The sequence below is a fragment of the Aptenodytes forsteri genome, unplaced genomic scaffold (assembly GCF_000699145.1).
Source record: "Aptenodytes forsteri isolate BGI_AS27 unplaced genomic scaffold, ASM69914v1 Scaffold61, whole genome shotgun sequence".
NCBI classification, from domain to species: Eukaryota; Metazoa; Chordata; class Aves; order Sphenisciformes; family Spheniscidae; genus Aptenodytes; species Aptenodytes forsteri.
The window spans coordinates 5,848,595-5,869,613 of record NW_008794443.1 but is presented as its reverse complement, the minus strand read 5'-3'; the positions used below and the strand labels follow the sequence as shown (position 1 = coordinate 5,869,613).

At 43.1% G+C, this 21,019-nt stretch overlaps 1 protein-coding gene across 1 annotated transcript; it reads left to right on the top strand.

Annotated features, from left to right (window-relative positions):
• The first annotated feature begins 2,472 nt into the window (after window positions 1-2,472).
• Window positions 2,473-20,738, top strand: TBX19 (T-box 19). The gene is made up of 8 exons (XM_009289693.1): window positions 2,473-2,836; window positions 8,847-9,111; window positions 11,175-11,309; window positions 12,123-12,184; window positions 13,305-13,366; window positions 14,106-14,207; window positions 15,075-15,207; window positions 20,156-20,738. Exons 1-8 carry the CDS (start codon window positions 2,640-2,642, stop codon window positions 20,388-20,390), a joined length of 1,191 nt encoding a protein of 396 aa, XP_009287968.1. The 5' UTR covers window positions 2,473-2,639; the 3' UTR covers window positions 20,391-20,738.
• Window positions 20,739-21,019: the final 281 nt, after the last annotated feature.

Genomic DNA, 21,019 nt, shown 5'->3' with positions numbered 1-21,019 from the left:
TTTGCCTCTAGCAATTCACCAGTGTCTGCTGGTGAGGCAGCGTTCCACTTCCTTGTTTTGAAACCCTTCCACCAACGTGAACTGTTGTTGCTTTTGTGCGTGCTTTTGATTTCCTTTAAGCTCTAAGCAGCTTGAGGAAGGCAGATTGGATCTGATTTTTCGGAGGCTCTAATCTGCTATCACTCCACTTGAAGCCCTGTGGCAGAGATGGGTAGTCAGTACTTCTGAAAACCAAGCTGCTTCAGAAAGAACTGTGTGTAACTACTGAAATATTACTACTTTTATAAGCTACTGTCTCTTTACTTGCCGCAACTTTGAATCTCCTGATTTCTGAGCAACTAATTCTAAAAAAAGCTGTATGGAAATAGGGCTTTGGTTAAAAAAAAAAAAAAATCCCCAAATAACACAGAGGTATTTGTTTTAGAGTTGTCTGAAACGCTGAAGTTGTTGAATTGAAACACACAGTAGTTCAACCAGCTCCAATTTCTGTGTTAATTTACATTTATAATATAATGAAACTAAAAACTGTCTCACATAGTCTCATATGCATTTGCTATGCCATTTGATCACATGCAAGGAAAAATTACAGTAGAAGCTTCTCTCTTCTCTTTGACCACTTGGAAAGGAGAATCCAAACATAAACATATTCCATGTTACACAAACATACTACCTGAGATGCAATTATTTTTCCAAATGCAAAGTGGCATACTTCCAAGTACCTAAATATCCTATAGATTTTAAAGTACGTTCTTCAGTTGTTCAACAGTGAAAGTGGGCTGGATATTAACTAGAAGTTGCTATTCGACACCTTCTAGTGTAACTCACGAGGTGAGTTGACTGATAGAGTAATCTAGGTAATTTTGTTATGAGTTGACAATTAAAAAAAAGGTACATAAAGGCTGAAAAGAAGATAGGGAAGATGTGTTAGAGTGTGAAGTTTGAAAGTAGCATGATTGGGATTACCCAGATGTAAAAATACCTCAGACCTCTCTGGCTTGCACCTTCCGATGGTGCTGAGATTGCTGGGAATGTAGGGTTCTCTCCTAAGGTCTCCCGTTCTGCAGAACATCACGTTGCTGCACACCTGCAGCTGTGCAGTTTTGAGGACTTGCAGCCAGTATCCTTACTCCATGTAGGGCTTGTGGGATCAGTAGGACTAGTTGCCAAATAAGGTGCCGTACAACACAAGTAAGATCAACCAGCTCTGGCTCTTGCTGCTTAGCTAGATGGTCTCTCAGTTTTTTTAACTGCAAGATCTGTTGAGCCTTGTCAAATGATGGATTTATCTTAAATTCTGTTTTACAAAGTTTGCCAGACTCTTTCTTGTCTTTATAAATCCCATCAGTGATCCACCAAGTCATTTCATCTTTTAGAAAAAACCAGAAGCACAGGAATTCAACAGGGGCTATTGAATTAAACGAATGCAAAGTTCTCAATAAGTAGCCAGAAAATATATTTCTCTAAAAATGACTTCCAACAGTATGTTTTCATCATCAAGTCCCTCACTATGTCGTGTCCAACAGACCAGAAATTTCAGAGACGCTGTCGGAGCCAGATGCATCAGGGGAAATTAGGCACTCAAATGCTTTGTTATGTGCCAAAGTCCAGTGTTTACGGGTCACTGGTATTCACATGGCCTCCACTTAACCCTTTAGCATGGAACTGAACCCAGGTCTCTCATATCCTTGGCTGAGTGCCGAAATTGTTGGACTTCTCAGTAAAATGGTGGTTTCTTTGTGGAGGGTATGTGCGGTTTCATTAGGCTTGTCAGAGAAGGTCTCAGCCTGAGGCGAGAGGGAATGCCTGTTTTAGGGATGCTGAGGGAGCTTTTGTGTGAGGTGGACCTTGCGCGGGTCAGCAATGCCAGGCCTCAGGCAGTTAGGCTCACACCCAGCCCCAGAAGCATGGGGTCTGTCCCTGGAAATGCAGCCAGAGGGGAGTTCAGCTGCTTGTAAGGTGCAGCAGGGGTTTTGTGAATGGCTGTGGGACCAAGGGATGGACACAGTAGGCATCAACGGTGGAGTGTAGGGATGCTGCCTTCTCCTTGTGCATTGAAACCTCAGTGCAGAAGGGTCTCTTACTATTACATTTTGATTTAGCAACATAGAGGAATGAGGTTAATGCGTTTATTCCACATGCCTGGTGAAAATATTTAAGACTACCTTCTCTGTGTAACTATCTTGACTGTTACCAGCTCCTTCAGTTAGAGTCTGCATCAGCGTGAACGCAATTTCCATGCATTGTTTCAGTCTGGAAATGAAACAATTTTCATTAATGGAAACCTGGTTCTCAAGCAGAACAATTAGACCCACTTCAGGTTGAAAAAAGATAAAAGCATGCTAATTTGGATGGAGGACTCTTCTTTCAAGGCAGCCAATTGAGTCATCAGCATGCCACCCACCTGACCGTCTGACAGGTAATTAGGAGATAGTCCTCTTTTTGTGTGGAGTGTGTGCGTAAACCTCCACACGTTGGTGTCACTGCCCATTGGGACTTCCAGAGGAAAGAGCTAGTCGGTGGCAAAAGAGTGAGGAGAGCACATTTGTCAGACGGTGCCCAATGAACTGACTTGTTTTTTGATTTAGCTCATTATTTTTGTCTTTTAACAGCTACCTGAAGTTTCCGGCAGTAAAGTCGTCATGGCAGACCTGGGCTGCAAAAAACCCAGCGACTGCACCGTCTCCAGGCTACTCAGCGTAGTGGAGAGCGAACTCCAGGCTGGGAGAGACAAAGGCGACCCCACTGAGAAACAGCTCCAGGTTGTCTTAGAGGATGCGACGCTCTGGCAGAGATTCAGGGAAGTCACTAATGAGATGATCGTGACCAAGAACGGCAGGTGAGTGATCTGTTCAGCACTGTGGGCTAAGTGTAGATGACAGCCAGGGGGTTAAGTGGTATAATAATAAGTTGTGTGTGCAGACTCGAAAGAACTGCAATGAGCACATAACAGTTTTATCCCTGCAGCCTCGCAGTCCCCTAAAACCAGCATATGAACAGAATGGGGTGTCCCTGCTCCTTTTTGGTCACTGCTAAACCATTCCTGCCACCCTTTATTCCTGCTTGTGAAACATGCTGGAGAAATATATTGACTGACTTAAGGTTGCACAAAAAGGGAACTTTTGCAAAGCAATAGATGGTACCTCTCAACCTTTTGAATGATTTCTTGTACTAATAATCATCAGCCTTTATTAGCAAGTCCTCACCTGTAGACCTCAAATTACTGTACAGAATCAGATTGGTGTTATCCCCAGCTGCAGTTCCTGTCCCTGTGGCCTTGGGTATTAATAACTTGTACAAGCAGTCTGTACTAGAATGGGGTACAATAAAACTATGCCCTGTGTGGCATGTATGTGCAGTCCGGATTGCGTGGTCCCACAGCGGTATTGCTCCGTAGTTGTTGCTGGTGCCCTTAGAAACAAGTGGGGAATATTGGTTAACACACGCAGTTTTAGAAAGACAAAATATTGTGACGTAAATGGATCACATATCTTACTATTTGGGGAACACAGAAAGGCACAGGAAAAGAGTGCAAAACCTGGCGAGAAGGATACTAATTCCGAATCAGACACTGGCTTGAAGGAGGCTCTCCACAGAGGTTCTGCTCAGAACTGGGCTGACAGCAGAGTCCAGCCCATAACAGACAGGCAGCTACTAGAATAAGGTTCGCCATTACAGTAGTACTAAGGTTTTTATTTAATGTACCCTTGCCACCCCTCTGCCACCACCCCCCCCCAATATGCACACTTTCTTTTGCATTTGGGGAACACAGAAAGGCACAGGAAAAGAGTGCAAAACCTGGCGAGAAGGATACTAATTCCGAATCAGACACTGGCTTGAAGGAGGCTCTCCACAGAGGTTCTGCTCAGAACTGGGCTGACAGCAGAGTCCAGCCCATAACAGACAGGCAGCTACTAGAATAAGGTTCGCCATTACAGTAGTACTAAGGTTTTTATTTAATGTACCCTTGCCACCCCTCTGCCACCACCCCCCCCCCAATATGCACACGTTTCTTTTGCAAGACCTCTCAGGAGATCCGCATAGGAGAGAGGAATTAAGAGATGGAGAGAAAGATTTACTCCTGTGGTGTGACTTCTATTAATTTTGCAGACTTCTATTTAGCAGAATTTGTGGACGATATTACTGTCGGCTGTAGCTTGACAAGGGACATAGGTGAAAGCAGTTAAAAGGAAAAATCTAGTCTGTTGGCTCAGCAAGGTTATTCTGTTGAGAGAACAGCTACCTTCCCAAAATATCAGCTCTTGGTGTAACACTGCCTATTGCCATTCTGATTCCTCCTAATAACCTGTAGGGATAGAAATCTTCTGCTAAGGTTCTCTCTACACTGAGAAGCTGCTTTTGCTTCATTTAAATTGCTTTAAAAATTGCTGTTAGGCTACAGCAAACTTCTGAGTGGACTTTCACTTAGTGTACGGTAGCTTAACCTGGCCCCTTAGCAGCGTAAGTGACCAAAAATGAGGTAAGATAGCTTTGCCTTGAGTTAATTAAATTGGTACAAAGAATCGCACCTTACCAACTGGGTTTTTTCAGTTTCTTTCCCCTCAGCTAATGTAAATCATGATTGCGTGGCGATACTAGTTCTCTCTAAAATGTCTAGGTGAGTGCATAGATAAAATCTTTTGATGATGATGATAAGGGAATCTTTCGTCATTTGAATATGCTTGGTTACTTTTTATTTCATTGTGTAAGCTGCTTTATTTTTCTTTATTCTAACTTATTCACTCCTTATCAGCTTGATCCCATTTTTCCTAAAGCCAGTGACAGCTCTAGTAACATCAGTGGGGGCAGGAATAGGTTCTTTATGATCAAACTACAGCAATCTCAAAATAAAAAATTATAAAAGTATGTCACACCGTCATCTGCATAAATCCTTTTAACAAAGTTACTGTAGCATCAGCGACTATGAAAAAGGATGTCTTGCATTTCTGAAAGTATCTTCCATAACAAACACGTCAGCGCACCAAAAAAAAGGAAATACAGACAGTGGCCTGCAGCAAAGCTCTCTGAACAACTCCTTGCTATTCAAAAGGAGACAAACTTGAGACAGTTTCCTATGAGTGCTGAGTTTGTTTCAGGTTCAAGATTCTTCAGTGATTGCCTCCAGAGGGATTCTCAATAGAAAAAATATTGATCTAATTCTGCTGCTGCTTAAATCAGTAGAACTAACTCAGTCATTCTTGCTGAAGGGTATATGAACGCTTTTGAAAACTGTGTTCTACGATTAACGAGAAGAGCCAGTCTGAATTTCTGCGTGTGAAAACTAAGACAGTTTGTGCGGACACATTGTTAGCAAAATTCAGAAATTAAACCGAAACCTGATACAGGAGCATCCCAGAGAATGAAAGGCTGATTGATTAGTGATCCTCAAGTGTCAAATTCTAGCATGCACAATTCTATCTGCTGTGAGTGAGTCATCTCTAATTAGTACCGAGGGTCCCAAAATGTCATACTTAGATGAACCAACTGCAGTGTTAATACATAGATATGTCTCCGTTGCTGTATCGTACTTCATGATAATAATCACCTGCCATAGCAATATGCCTAGGTACACAGGGAAGATAGATATATTCTGAACAGGATAGACATCAGTGAAATTAAACTGCATGCTATATCACAAAATACATCCCAATGAGTGCAGCTGATACGGTGGGAATCAGTCTCCTGTTTTACTCAGATTTATTGTATTCAATTGGCATTTCAATATCAAACGCTTTGTTTTCTGATTGAGCAGGTTTTCTCTCTCAGTGTTTATACCATATCAGCCATGCAGTATCCTGAGACTTTGCAATCCATGTTATTGCCACTGTTCCCCTCTGCATATGGGGAGAATCCACAGTGGATCAATGCAGGCAAATGTGAGTGGGGGAAAAGAAGCCCTTTCCAGGCTTAAATGCTAAAGTAACTTTACCGGTTACTACACGTTCAAGTTTGGTATCAAACATTTTCCCACTCAAGTTCTGTACTGCGGAGTAATTGTAGCAGATCTGCTCTAAATAAATTGAAGAGGCTGAAGTGCTCAGCTATTGCAGTAATGGAGGTCACGTGTGTACCTACCTGATCATTGAAACAAACATTCTGACTCAAACAAATTTGGAGAAATCATCGTTTGCCATGCTAAAAGGCAGACAAATGTGATTTTACCAGTAAAGCCACTTAATCAGCAGAACAAGTGAGGTGGTAAGTTTTCCATTGTCAGAATCAGTCAAGATGTGCTGTAGAGTCAAGACGTGCTGGTCCAAGCGAGGTGGGCATTAGCTGTGTGGGAAGCAGGTTAATGCAGGGAAGTGCTATAATCTCTGTGATAAAAGAGGTTAGAGGTTGATGATGACTGTATTCTCTTCTGGCATTAGTCTATAGGTCTTTTGGGGATAAACTCAAGCCTCTCAAGTAGAAAGGCAGAGAAGTCTGCATTGTGGGCAGAGGAATTAACAATCTGTATGTAACACAAATAGTTCTGAGAAATGGAGCGAAATTAAATTTTCATGTGGATGAATTTTCCCCTCCACTTCAATTTATCTAAGTGTGTTACTTTGAAGACTGACTGTAGGGGGTCTGGGGAGTGCAGGGAGCAATGCATCCACACTTTTTATCACATCCCAGTTTGATAGCTGGTGCATCCTGGCCAGAAAGACACATTAAATGTAGCATATAAATCCTTGGCTAAGCTTCTATTTAGTTAGAAAGATCACGATTCAATATATTTTTCTCAACGTTGCATTGGCCCTACATCACTAAGTATTTATATTAGATGAAAAATCTCAAATTTATCAAATCCTGCCTTTTCCTGTCAGCAGAAGGTGCTGAATGTATACAGCAAGAACTATATAAAGGTGTCCAGAAAGGTAGGTGGTGAGTGGGATGTCATAGGAGATTGTTAACAATCTGCAGTTGAGTGTCACTGGAGAGTATGGCTGCAGGGGCAGAGACTTTTGGTGTCCCTTGAGAGAGCCTGGAGTTTCAGTTCCCTTGTGTATTTTGGACGTCTTGCACTGCTACCTAACTAAGCCTAGAGAGCTACCTTAGCTTAGCCCCATGGCCGTGGACCTCAGGCAATTGCTGTGGTTGCTTGGTGTAACCAGTCTCTCTGTACCCGTAGAGAAAAGGAGCTTGAAGATCCATTGGCCTGCGCATAAAAATGTGGCATGGCAAAACGGCAGTTGCCAGGAGAGGTCAGTATGGAGGTGTCTGGAGCAGGGTGGCCTCTTACTCATGTAAGAAGAATGTAGGAGGTCATAGGTAACAGCTATAATAATCCTCCACAGTAACGACGTGTATTCCTTGGCAAGCTAAGAAACTTAATGAATAGGATACCTTTGTTGGGAGACTCCTCTGTTCTGCTGACCACAAATTCTTCCCAGTTCCTGAAACGGTTGGAGCCCTACTAACTCTATTGCTGCAGACTTTCAGGCACTGAGATGCCAATTCAAAGCTGTGTGGTATGGATCACAAGTACTGAGATAGACAGAAAACTGCTGAAAGTCTAGCTGTGAGCCACTGCAAATCTCCTTTACAAAAGAAAAAATAATAATTAAAAGGGGATTGAGAAAAGGTGGCATTGAACCTTTAAGCACAAAAGGAACATTTTCCCGAAACTAAGCAAAGGCAGGATTTCAGTTTTAAATGCACAAGATGGAGGGAAGGCTGGATGATAGACGTTTAGAGCTTAGTAAAGGACAACATTGCATCTAAGGTAGAACTAAAAGCAGAAGAACCTGATCAAGTTGATGAGGTCAGCGAATGTGGAAGGATGGGACCAAATTACTGGAAGAACTGCCAAGCGCAAGGTCTGACGGCAAGGATTTGAACCAGACTTCTCAAACTGGAGTTTTATGTAATGGTAGTGGGACAGTACGTGAATACTTGCACTTAAGAAAGGGAGAAAACACATTTCAGCTAACTACAGACTTTTTAATATATCCCTGTAATAAGAATTCAGGATGTATTTTGAAGGAAAGAGTGATGAAATACGTGTAACACAATGGAAAGCAAGATAAAAAGGCGTTTTATTAAATTTAAGTCATGCCAGACTAACCTGACACAACCCTGATAAAGTAAAGAAGTATTTTTAGGCAAGGAAAATGTAGCAGACTTACTAGGGCATTTAGAATAGCGCTACCTGGAAACCATTACTCAAGTGGGAGATGTCGGGGTTTAACACAAGAACTACGGGAAACAACAGAGGGAAGTGACTGACTTTGCTCACAAAGATTATAGAATATGACCATCCCTTCAAAGGAAGGGAGAAAACCCTTTTGTATAGAGTGGCACGGTCAATAAATCTAACTGGAGTCTGATGAGTACCTGGCTGGGATTATGTCCTGATTGCTGGAGATTGCAGGGTGATTTCGGAGGATAAATCCAGAGTCAGACAAAGTGGGACTCGGCCACTGGACAGAGTACGGGAGCGTGTGTTGGGGGAATCTAAGCACCGAAGAAGTGCACTTTATAATAGGATTCTGCAGTTATTCTCAGCCATTTTCATCTCTGTTCAATCCTGTTCATGCCTTCTTGTTCCACACCTAAGGATGTATTTAGCGTGTGCAGATCCCACGGACTCTGCTGACGCTGTACACAATTCATTATGTTCACAACTCTTGGCATGATCAAGACCTTAGTGCCCTACTTTAGAGATAAGATGTTTTTTTCCAAATGATTGAAATAAAAATAAAATAATGGATTAACCTTTAAGAGACTTCTTCAGCTAGATGGAGGGAGGGAGGCTGTTTTTTACATTGACCTAATCTGTGAGCATCTGGTCACAAACATACTGAGGAGAGTCTTTCAAAACCAGTTTCCAATGGTGTCTCCCTTTTTTGTTTCCTGGCCAGGCGGATGTTCCCTGTTTTGAAGATCAGCGTGTCAGGCTTGGACCCAAACGCCATGTATTCCTTCCTGTTGGACTTCGCCCCGACTGATGGCCACCGCTGGAAGTATGTCAATGGAGAATGGGTGCCGGCTGGGAAACCAGAGCCACCAAACCACAGCTGCGTCTACATCCACCCAGACTCTCCCAACTTTGGGGCCCATTGGATGAAAGCTGCCATTTCCTTCAGCAAAGTCAAACTTACCAACAAGCTCAATGGGAGTGGGCAGGTATGGCCTGATGTTTCCCCATACACCTCTTGGCTTCAATTGCAAGCACCTACCAATCAAGAAATATCAAGGGTGCATTTATGTAATTATAGAGGCCCTTACAGGCCTCTTCACCCACAGATGCCAATTATTCTCTGGAGGCCAAATATAAACAGGAATAAACAGGCCTTAATTGGCGCTTTCAGATTTTAATGGACTTCTTGATGTTAAGAGAGACAGAGTGCTGTGGTTTACTTAATCATCAGGGGGCTTTTCAGAGTTGGTCTTGTGTGCTGGGGATTTTTACATAGGACTTCAGAGAAGGGGGAAAAAATGGTCACGGGTATTAGGTTTTTGTTGTGTTCCCCCATGTTCTTTGGTGTAAGTGGAATGTTGGCAGGAGTCAGATAGCAGAATAAAAGGCTGCGCCTAAATGAAATAATTACTATGTCTGCTTCTGCATCATGATAATTATCAATATTCTATTGAATCAGCTTTGGCCTTTGGAAAGAAACCACATGTACCAGAAATAAGCGACTTTCTCTTTGAACCCCTTAAAAATGCAAACAGGAAAATTAGGTTTTTTTCATATTTTATTTTTGATGATGCATCTAAAGGTAAAATGTTGCACAAGACCTTTTGTTTGCTTGTTTTTGTACAAAACTCCTACATTGGATGATGCTTGTCAGACCAGAATCAATTTCTTTCATGTAAATATTATACGTTCTCTATCTGTTATTTCCATCAGGTTTGTGAGATACCTCCATAAGCCTAGTACCCTAATGAGGTAGGAAATTATCTCAGTTTTTACGGACTGGAGAACAGAAAGATGACCTGACTTTTCCTAAGTCACACACGGAATCAGCACGCAAGATTTATTGTGGAGCTTAGAACGGGATCTGAATTTGCAAATTCTTGTCCTGCATCCAGGACCTCAGAAAAGTCAAAGGCCTCAGAAAAGTATGCATGGGGATAAAAATCTACAGGAAACCAACTTGGAGGGTCAAAGAGACCCTGGGGAAAAAACAGGGGAACACGATATGTATATATGGTGAACGGAATCAGCACGCAAGATTTATTGTGGAGCTTAGAACGGGATCTGAATTTGCAAATTCTTGTCCTGCATCCAGGACCTCAGAAAAGTCAAAGGCCTCAGAAAAGTATGCATGGGGATAAAAATCTACAGGAAACCAACTTGGAGGGTCAAAGAGACCCTGGGGAAAAAACAGGGGAACACGATATGTATATACGGTGGAGAGGAAAAAAGTAGAAAGTGGGGGAGGAAAAGCCATATGAGAAACAGAGCCCAAACAAAAGTCACTAAATAACAAACAACTGAAGCTCCCCTTGTTTTCTTTTGAAATCTTGACAACGGTATTAGGGTAAACCATGTCCCCACTCTGTGCTTCAGCTTCCCCTTTTGTGGTGTTATTACAAAGTGATAGCTGCCTAGCTGTGCTTTATGCTGATGGCTGTGTTCTTCCATATATATAAGGTATGCACATAGCACTTTCCAAAATACAGATTTTTTTAAGAAATACCTTTTTCTTGCAGTAGAGAGAATTAAGCAATATAATAGACTTCCTGAGGGAGGTGTATTGTGGAATCAATGCTATTCACAGTTTTTAATGCCAGATTAGAGACATCTGCCAAGACTTGTTTAGATAGACTTCATCTTGCCCAGAAAGATGGCTAGGTGACCGCCTCAGCTCCCTCCTGGCCCTGATTTCTGCGATGGTGATTGAGTCTTTCAGATAGTAGAAGCAGGACACAGATCACTCCGTAACTGTTTCAACAGCTTCTAGTGCAGTGGAAGCCCAATGGTTTGAAGGCCATAGCTGCTAACACAAATATTCACTAATGCTGCTGTATCGAAGGCTTTAAATCCAAGTCCAGTGAAGTCTCATTCTGTTCAGCCCTGTGGTTCATCAGAAGGGAGGAAGGTACCTGCCCTTCTGCTCTCAGTAATCACTGACTGGGGAGGTTTAGCAGTGACATCTGGTCTATTATAGAGCCAGAGCGAAAGAGCAGCTGTGGGATACCAGAGTGGCATTGGGTCTGTCTCTCTGTTTTGTTTTCTGCAGATAATGTTGAACTCCCTGCATAAATATGAGCCCCAGGTACACATAGTTCGCGTAGGAGGCCCCCACCGGATGGTGATGAACTGCTCCTTCCCTGAGACACAGTTCATAGCCGTGACTGCCTATCAAAATGAAGAGGTAGGCGGATTCCACACTGTGCTCTTGGTCACCTTTGATGAGATATATTAAAAGTTTATTAACTAAAAGATCAGCATGGACAGACTGGTCCTTTTCTTGTTTCCCCACTGGTCCCACGCAGTGTGATGCTCCACCCAGTCTAATACTCTGTCTTCTCTCTGCAGCAGAACATTGTCTAATCTAGTGTCTGGCTGCAGTACTAAGCCAGGTTTAGCTTAATATCCTGCCACGGCTATTCCAGACTGGTCCATCTGTCATGGCACCCCAATCCCTTACTGGAAAAAAACCCTACAGTCAAGTCCAATATCTTTCTCCAGCAATGACTGATAGTTCTAATGATAACCCTACCTCTCCCTGCTCCTTATAACACATACCATTGCAGAACAGTGTGACATTCCATGGGAAAATTTCTTCCCAACCCCAAAACTGTAATTGAGGGATGCTTTGGATTGTGGCAATTGTTAACTCATGTGCCACATCCCTTAGCTAGTGTTGCTGCAGATTTGATTCATACTCGGTAGGAATTCAGTGTTTAAACTCTCTTGAAAGGGTCCACCATCCCACAGGATTTGCCAGACTGGACCATGCCATTAGGCTGCCCCGACTGGTGTCCTGCCTGTGGCACTGATCAGTACACAGCACTCTGCAACGAGCAAAGTTCTCTCCTAACCAGCCCTGGAAAACATCATGTGTGGGGATATATTTTGTTAGGCTAACCAAGGCAGTTCCACTTAGATTACTCTGGAAGATGTTTTGTCGAGTTTCTATTCCAAATTGCCTTCACTAACATGCCTTGTTTTCTGTAAACTCAAGATAACAGCTCTCAAAATCAAGTATAATCCCTTTGCCAAAGCCTTCCTGGATGCGAAAGAAAGGTGAGATCATCTTTTTTTGCTCCAGTAGCATTTTGCTGCTGATATGGTTAAAACTGTGGCATCACAATGTGAAAGATAAATTATATAACTTAATCTTGTTTCTGCTGTCTTAAATCCAGAGTCACTCCACTGATATTAGTGGGGAGACTCTCTATATAATTATTACAATAGGGTCTGAAGTGGGTGAGTATCCTCTTGGGGATCCTAGGACTTAGCACTGTCTACACAGGAAGCCTGAAATGAGATGGTGTGAACTTCCCCAGTAATGTTATACACCACCTATGTTCACTACGTTGTACTCACACTCTAACGAATCCCACAATTTGATAGCTCAGGGAGAATAAAAGTTAACTGCAGATGTCGAAAAGCATAACTACAGTGAAATTGCACTGTAACTGTAACGTAACTACACTGCTATTATTAAATCTGTGTGATGATGTATGATATGTTTATTAAAAGTAACCTGTAGGTACTAAGTATGTAAGACGTTAGAGATGCTTCTGTCAGAAAAGAATTGTGGTTTATCTTTCAAAGTTTTACTTGCATCATCCATGCTAATGCAGTGGGGCATCCAAATGATGCATTCCAGTCCATAATTGCTAATAAATTTTGTTTGGACCTGCTATGTCTTCTGACATGTGAAGCGTCCCACGTGCCTGCAGGAGAATCTGTATTTCTTTCCATTCCTCCATTCCTCTCACCACTTAAGAAGCTGCTGTGTCTCAGCGTCAGGGTTTCCAGCTGCGGAGGGGGAATGCTGCCTTCAGCTTGCCTGGCTGAGCAGGAGGCAGAGCCCTGCTTTGATCTGGGCGGGAGGCCAGGCTGAGGCTGTTGGTGCAAGCAGGAACGGTGCCCACAGGTAGATTTAGAATTCCAGGTTCAGCCCCTAGATTTGGCACAAACTTAGGAACATTTTTATGTATGCCATGAAACATAAGTTCCTGCTTCCTTTATGGCAGACTGCAGAAAAGTCTACTGCTGCCTAGCAAGTGGTTAAAGAAGATGGATTTCCCTCCTTTTTAACTTATTTTTCCATTTTTTTTAGTGAATAGTTCTGGTTTTAACTTTCTTTTGCAATTTCTCAATGAGAAGTTTTACCACTAAGTATTTTGCTTTTCAGAAACCATCCCAAGGATGCTCCAGAAACAGTCTCTGAAGGTCAACATATGACATATTCTCACTGTAAGGTTTTTATTCATGTCAGCTGGAAGTTTTATGTGATATGATAGGTGCTGGGAACCTGGGACTTGCTTAACTGGATCATACCAGCCATTCACCGAGTCCTGAATTGTGTTCATAGAAAGGGACCCTTTAAAAAAAAAAGAAGATTGAAGAAACCTCACAGTAGGAAATAATGTGACAGTTTCTGCAAAGGGATCATTTTCCTTATGATCCAGTTTTTCAATGTTAAAAGGAATCTAGAATCAAGATGATGTAAGACATTTTCAGGGCTTTCTCCTCCTTTTTTTGTATTTGTAACTGTGAATATTTTTGTCACCTATAATTACCTTTCATTGGTGAACAGGTAAAAAAAAATGGGGGGAGCAGAGGTTGTGTTTGGTTTAATGATAGTCAGTTTTTCTTTCATTTATTCTTTGATGTTTGTGACGTTTTCTGTCAGTTGTTTTCAGGTCTTGTTTTGTTTTTTTGTGGGGGTTGTTTGTTTTTTGTGGGGTTTTTTTTTTGATTGTCAGTTGTGCCATAAACCAGTATCTTGGAATCTGCTTCGTATTTCTGAAGGCACAGCTGATTCTGCAAGAAGGCTGGTTACTTTCTTTATTGTATTGCAGTGTTTTAGTGCAATAATAGTTTTCTTTTCTCTTTCCCCTCAAAGTGAGTGGCTGGTTGATTTCCAACCCAGATACAATGTGTGCATCAGGAAGCTCTAATTATCAGTACACTGGACCTTTGCCTCTGCCAGCTCCACACGCTCCCCACAGCTGTGAGCGATATTCAGCACTGCGAGGGCATCGGGCTGCTCCGTACCCACCTTCCTACATGCAGAGAAATAATTCACCTACAGGTACAACTGTAATGCTGCTTTGCTTCCAGGGAACAGACACTCTCTGCGTGACTGACCCTTGCTTTAGGTTAGCATAAGCATTAAAACAAGCAGGAGCTGAGGCTAGGAAAGAGCATGATGAGACTCTGTAACAATCGGCACTGAACCCTGCATGCACGGAGTATGTTTAAGGCAGCGAAACAAGAGGTACAAAGAGCCGAGTGCACTGTAACTGTTAATTATAAATGAGAGTGAATGATCTTGCTTAAAGTACAGCTCCCCATTATAGAAAAAGAGCATTGCAAGCCTTCTTTCAATGTCACGCCATGAAACAGTTGTGCTCTCAAGTCAAAGCAGCCCTTAGGAACATGGTAGGAGCTGACTTGAGATGAGGGCATTTTGGTATTGCCAGAATGACTTTTGAGTCCCTTTCACTCTCTAGATCTGGGTGCAGAATTCCGGAAATTTATTCTACTTTGATCAGAGAAAATGGGCCAGAAACAAGAGTAAGGATAAAGTAATCTGCTCGCTAATTATAATTTAGCAAGGCATCCTGTTTAAAGGAAATATTTAAGCTCAAGTTATAAGGAAATCAAAACATTGATAGTCATATGGCAGTTATAATTAATGAAAAGACTATTAGTCAGACTTGCAAAAATGCATATCCTATGTCTATCATGCTGTACCTTCTCATATATCACACCTGGAATTACAATGGCACCTTGCTACTCTCTTAATAAACATGTGAATTTTGTCCTTTTACCTATGGTTAGGAACCTCATGATCAGATTGCTTCCTCAGGCCTACCCATGTTCTGTTGCCTTAAGACAATGTCTCTGCAGTAGTCACTGAGGATTTGTTTGTTGCTTTTTCCTCCCCCCGCCAAAGTTAATTTGTTGGAGAGCTCCAGCAATAATCTTCAGGTGTTCTCAGGACATGACAGCTGGACTTTGCCATCCTCTCCACATGCTAATTTGCTCTCAGTGCCACACACGAAGGGAGCTGCCAGCCCTGGACCCAGGTAAGGTTACAGGAAAACTGCTGGTATTAGGAGCAGCGAGGCTTGTAGGACTGCCCTGGTGATTCACACTTTGTTCCAAGCTTTAATCAGCATCCAGGATTTGAAACATGTCCTAAGTGCCCAACTCGAGATTCCTGGTCAGATCTTTCTGACAAGCTAATTATCTCCTGCTCTGAAATCAATGGGAGCTTCGTTTTTCCCCAGCATGGCTGAAAACCAGGATCTTGGAGCAGCCACAGAGAACTCTGGTATCTACAGTCTGTGAGCGTTTTAAAGCCAAATTATTTTTCTCTATATATTCCTCGCTATTCTCGTGCATGAAATGAGGATCCTAGTCCCATGCAGGGATGTAACAATCTAATTCATGTTCTATTATTAAAACATTGTTAATAGGGTAGTAAACTGTTCTAGGTACGGCTGGAATTTTAGACCTAGAGAGTCAATTAATTACCAACTATTTCCCCTTCTTTTCCCAAAACAAATGCACACATTTATTCTCTAATTTAGGTGCCAGGAAAATCAGCTGCAATTCTTTAAAATTCGTAAGCATTCCCGAAAAAGATCTTTAAATCTTGAAACCTCATGTGTATTTGTACATTTCTCTCCATGCCTCTCTCCAAGGTCACCGGGTCTGATGGGCGCTGGTGGCTTTTCACTTAAGATCTGCAAGGCTGATCTAGTTTAGTAACTCGATTCGGATAGCTGCCTTTTAGCAGATAATGCACTTGACTTTACTGTGGTAAGTCTTGTGCAGGGGAAAAAGCTTTGAAATAAGTCGTTCAATTTGTGCTGCTTTTTTTCCAGCCACTACCCTTGCCTGTGGACAGTCAGCAACAGTGCTGTAAATGTTGCCAACCCAGGAAGCGAGGTGAACAGCAGCCCTTCAAGCATGTTTCTAAGGGGTAATGTCCCCTTACCCACTGCATCATCAGTCCAAATCCCTCTGCAGGGAACAGTGTCCGGCAGCATGGAAACGCAAGGGGAAACCGCTCTAGCCAGACTAGCCGACTCTGCGTGGACATCCTCACACTCCTTTTAATGGACAGGCAGCTCACAAGGGAAGCTCAGCCAAACAAGACTGACACAAATGGCAAACGATCCCCTAGAATGGCAGCTCAGAGCAGGGATGTGTACGCAGAAAAGCAACTTCATCAAACATCACTGTCCATAGTGTACCTCTTGTGTGCCACAGAAACCAAAAATGCGTAATGCAAAGGCAGGAAATGTTATGGGAACTGGCTTATTACTGTAACCTTTATGTGTCATTCAGGATGATGTCCAGAAATAATCTCTATAGGTAGTTTTGCTTCTACATCACATAAAAAATGCTCAGAGACATGGGACTGAGTGAAGCAGACATGGCAGTTGGATATTCGCATGTCATTTCAAAAGTCCTTTTTGTAACTAACAGCCGAGTCCAGGGGAAATTGTGAGCAAGTTCACAACTGGTAATTTGAAGGGACAGCGCTGCTTTAAAGACTTTCTGAATCTGTCACACGAAGGTTTTCACAATACCTGAAACCAAACCCTTCAGGGGATGAAATTAGTCTGACACCCTAATGCCACCTGCATACAGTATTCTCTGTCCCCTTCCCTTCTCCAGCTCCTGTTTGCTGTTTGTGTGCTATAGGGATAATGGACACGCTCAAGCTGAGAAAGTGGCTGCATTGTAGCAGCAGCGTGAAGGGCATCTAGTTTAGCCTTTATAGTCTGATGTGACGGCCTTTGAAATGAAAAGTTCCAATGTTTTCTATATGTGCTATTTTTGAAAGGGTGGAGGGAAAAGAATGATAGAAAAAAGATTCAGCTTGCATTTCCATTTTGCTTCAGGTATAGAGTACATATAAAATATGAATGAATGGTGTATTATCTCCTCAGTGCCTTTCCAAGGTGTAAACACACATACAGTCTTTTTCACCTAACAGCCTCTGAGCAATTTAAAGCAGCTCTGCCAGAAGCAAGTTGACAGGACAGGAATTTTCTATTCCTTGGCCAGTGACTGGCTGTATGCTCTTGGGCATGGTATTTCATGTCTTTGTACCTGTTTCCCCTCTCACCTTTTGTCTGTTTCAGCTTCCTTTTTCAGGCTACACCTTTTCCTATCCTGTGTGAGTGTACAACATCTAGCATAGTGGAGGCCTGGTCCTGTCTGGGATTTCTAACCACTAGTGTGATGCAGATAATAACAGTCGTCCCCCAATCTTCCTTGTCCTCTCATATACCTCCTCAGGCAAGCCCTATCAACTTCTCAGAGAAGAGTGCTGCCGCTTGATCTCTTGTAGGGGTAAAGAAAAAATTGCAAGCTAACTCATGTAGATATGTCTCTGTATAATGAAATGCCCAGCAGCAGTTCAGTTCTGTTTACAGTCATGAGCTATAAGGGTGTTACATAGGGGCTGGATAGATAGCCCTCAAAGAGGAAATCCTCAGCATAGGTATAGAAGAGGATTCTCCAAAGCTCCTGTGAGCTGGTGTCTCTACAGAGGTGCTTCTGCTTCTGCCAGATACGGCAACATTCCCTTTGTGAATACTCATTTATTGCATACAGGCTGTGGGAGCAGCATTTTATTTTGGGTAGACATAAGGGGCAGCAGCAAGGAGAACATTTTCATTCAGGCCATCAAATGTGCATCTGTCTGGTGAACCCAGTGAGCTCCTGTTATGTATTCTATTACCTCGGCCCTGAACCATCCCCTTAAGGTGCTCTCAGTGTTACGCATTTTCATGACTTCCCCATCTGGCCTTTCAGATTCGCTGCAGGCAAGACAATGTGCCAGGATGCACTCAGTAACACTGTTAGTTTTACTGACTTGTGCTGCTATCCCCTAAAAGCAAAGTAATGAAGTTGCTTTGGACGTTGTGGGAAAGTAACGGAAGATTGGCGAGGAGGATCGTAAACACACTCAAGTGACTTGCAGCTGGGGTGTCGAAAAACACATATATCATACTAATTGTTGTTTGGCCTTGTGTGTTGGACAAGCAGAACATCTGTGTTCAGATAACATAGGCCTGTGTTAGACTTAGAGGCACTCTATTGAACACGCTTGAGATTCCTGTCCTGCTGTGGGAAAGATCAAAGCACAGTGGTAAACTACGCCTGTGCGAATCCCTGAAAAACAGGTGCAAACAGCAGGTTTGGCGATCCTCTAGGATGGACAGAGCTCCACAGTGCCTGCGGTCCCGCTTGTGTGCCTCTGCCCGGGTGCTGCTTTGGGGATCCCCCGGTCGGCGAGGTAATGAAAATAAACTTACTCTTTGCATTTCAGCCACGGTTTTGTGGTTGTTCCTGTGCCCTGCCTGTGCTGACTCACACATTTGGCATAGTCGGCAGGATCCAGTAACAGCCATGCCATGGCTGGCAAAAAAGTTGGGGACTGGGGAGGCCACGATGGTGACTCCCCATGTTCTGGGATGGCCCAGTACTGAGCACTGGACCCCCATGGCCACTTTCCTGGCTACATGGGCTCCACTGGAAGCATGGCCTGAAACAGATGACAGGGCGGTGGTCACCCTCCAGACAATTGAAAAGGCTATGCGCAGATTGCCATGGAAAGTGGCATCGGATTCTTCCTGTAAGTTAGTGGGGAGATTGAGGTGGTTATTAGTTACTGGTCTTAGAGCTCTTGACTGTGAAGTTGTTGCATTACAGAATACAATGAGAGAATTGGAAAAGGAAATCGGGACTTTACAAGATGCAAAGGCAATCGCACAAGAAGTAATTACTACTCAAGCAGAGCGGTGCCATGGGCTGCAAGATGCTATAGAATGGTTGATAGTACGTATTCCTAATAAATGGGGGGGGGGAGTAAGCAAGCAGCTGTGTGGTGCTTAGTTGCTGGATGGGGTTAAACCACAACAGTCCTTTTTGGCGCCCAATGTGGGGCGTGAAGGGCTCAAGATAATGACAGATGATTGCTTCCTCAGGCCTACCCATGTTCTGTTGCCTTAAGACAATGTCTCTGCAGTAGTCACTGAGGATTTGTTTGTTGCTTTTTCCTCCCCCCGCCAAAGTTAATTTGTTGGAGAGCTCCAGCAATAATCTTCAGGTGTTCTCAGGACATGACAGCTGGACTTTGCCATCCTCTCCACATGCTAATTTGCTCTCAGTGCCACACACGAAGGGAGCTGCCAGCCCTGGACCCAGGTAAGGTTACAGGAAAACTGCTGGTATTAGGAGCAGCGAGGCTTGTAGGACTGCCCTGGTGATTCACACTTTGTTCCAAGCTTTAATCAGCATCCAGGATTTGAAACATGTCCTAAGTGCCCAACTCGAGATTCCTGGTCAGATCTTTCTGACAAGCTAATTATCTCCTGCTCTGAAATCAATGGGAGCTTCGTTTTTCCCCAGCATGGCTGAAAACCAGGATCTTGGAGCAGCCACAGAGAACTCTGGTATCTACAGTCTGTGAGCGTTTTAAAGCCAAATTATTTTTCTCTATATATTCCTCGCTATTCTCGTGCATGAAATGAGGATCCTAGTCCCATGCAGGGATGTAACAATCTAATTCATGTTCTATTATTAAAACATTGTTAATAGGGTAGTAAACTGTTCTAGGTACGGCTGGAATTTTAGACCTAGAGAGTCAATTAATTACCAACTATTTCCCCTTCTTTTCCCAAAACAAATGCACACATTTATTCTCTAATTTAGGTGCCAGGAAAATCAGCTGCAATTCTTTAAAATTCGTAAGCATTCCCGAAAAAGATCTTTAAATCTTGAAACCTCATGTGTATTTGTACATTTCTCTCCATGCCTCTCTCCAAGGTCACCGGGTCTGATGGGCGCTGGTGGTTTTTCACTTAAGATCTGCAAGGCTGATCTAGTTTAGTAACTCGATTCGGATAGCTGCCTTTTAGCAAATAACGCACTTGACTTTACTGTGGTAAGTCTTGTGCAGGGGAAAAAGCTCTGAAATAAGTCGTTCAATTTGTGCTGCTTTTTTTCCAGCCACTACCCTTGCCTGTGGACAGTCAGCAACAGTGCTGTAAATGTTGCCAACCCAGGAAGCGAGGTGAACAGCAGCCCTTCAAGCATGTTTCTAAGGGGTAATGTCCCCTTACCCACTGCATCATCAGTCCAAATCCCTCTGCAGGGAACAGTGTCCGGCAGCATGGAAACGCAAGGGGAAACCGCTCTAGCCAGACTAGCCGACTCTGCGTGGACATCCTCACACTCCTTTTAATGGACAGGCAGCTCACAAGGGAAGCTCAGCCAAACAAGACTGACACAAATGGCAAACGATCCCCTAGAATGGCAGCTCAGAGCAGGGATGTGTACGCAGAAAAGCAACTTCATCAAACATCACTGTCCATAGTGTACCTCTTGTGTGCCACAGAAACCAAAAATGCATAATGCAAAGGCAGGAAATGTTATGGGAACTGGCTTATTACTGTAACCTTTATGTGTCATTCAGGATGATGTCCAGAAATAATCTCTATAGGTAGTTTTGCTTCTACATCACATAAAAAATGCTCAGAGACATGGGACTGAGTGAAGCAGACATGGCAGTTGGATATTCGCATGTCATTTCAAAAGTCCTTTTTGTAACTAACAGCCGAGTCCAGGGGAAATTGTGAGCAAGTTCACAACTGGTAATTTGAAGGGACAGCGCTGCTTTAAAGACTTTCTGAATCTGTCACACGAAGGTTTTCACAATACCTGAAACCAAACCCTTCAGGGGATGAAATTAGTCTGACACCCTAATGCCACCTGCATACAGTATTCTCTGTCCCCTTCCCTTCTCCAGCTCCTGTTTGCTGTTTGTGTGCTATAGGGATAATGGACACGCTCAAGCTGAGAAAGTGGCTGCAT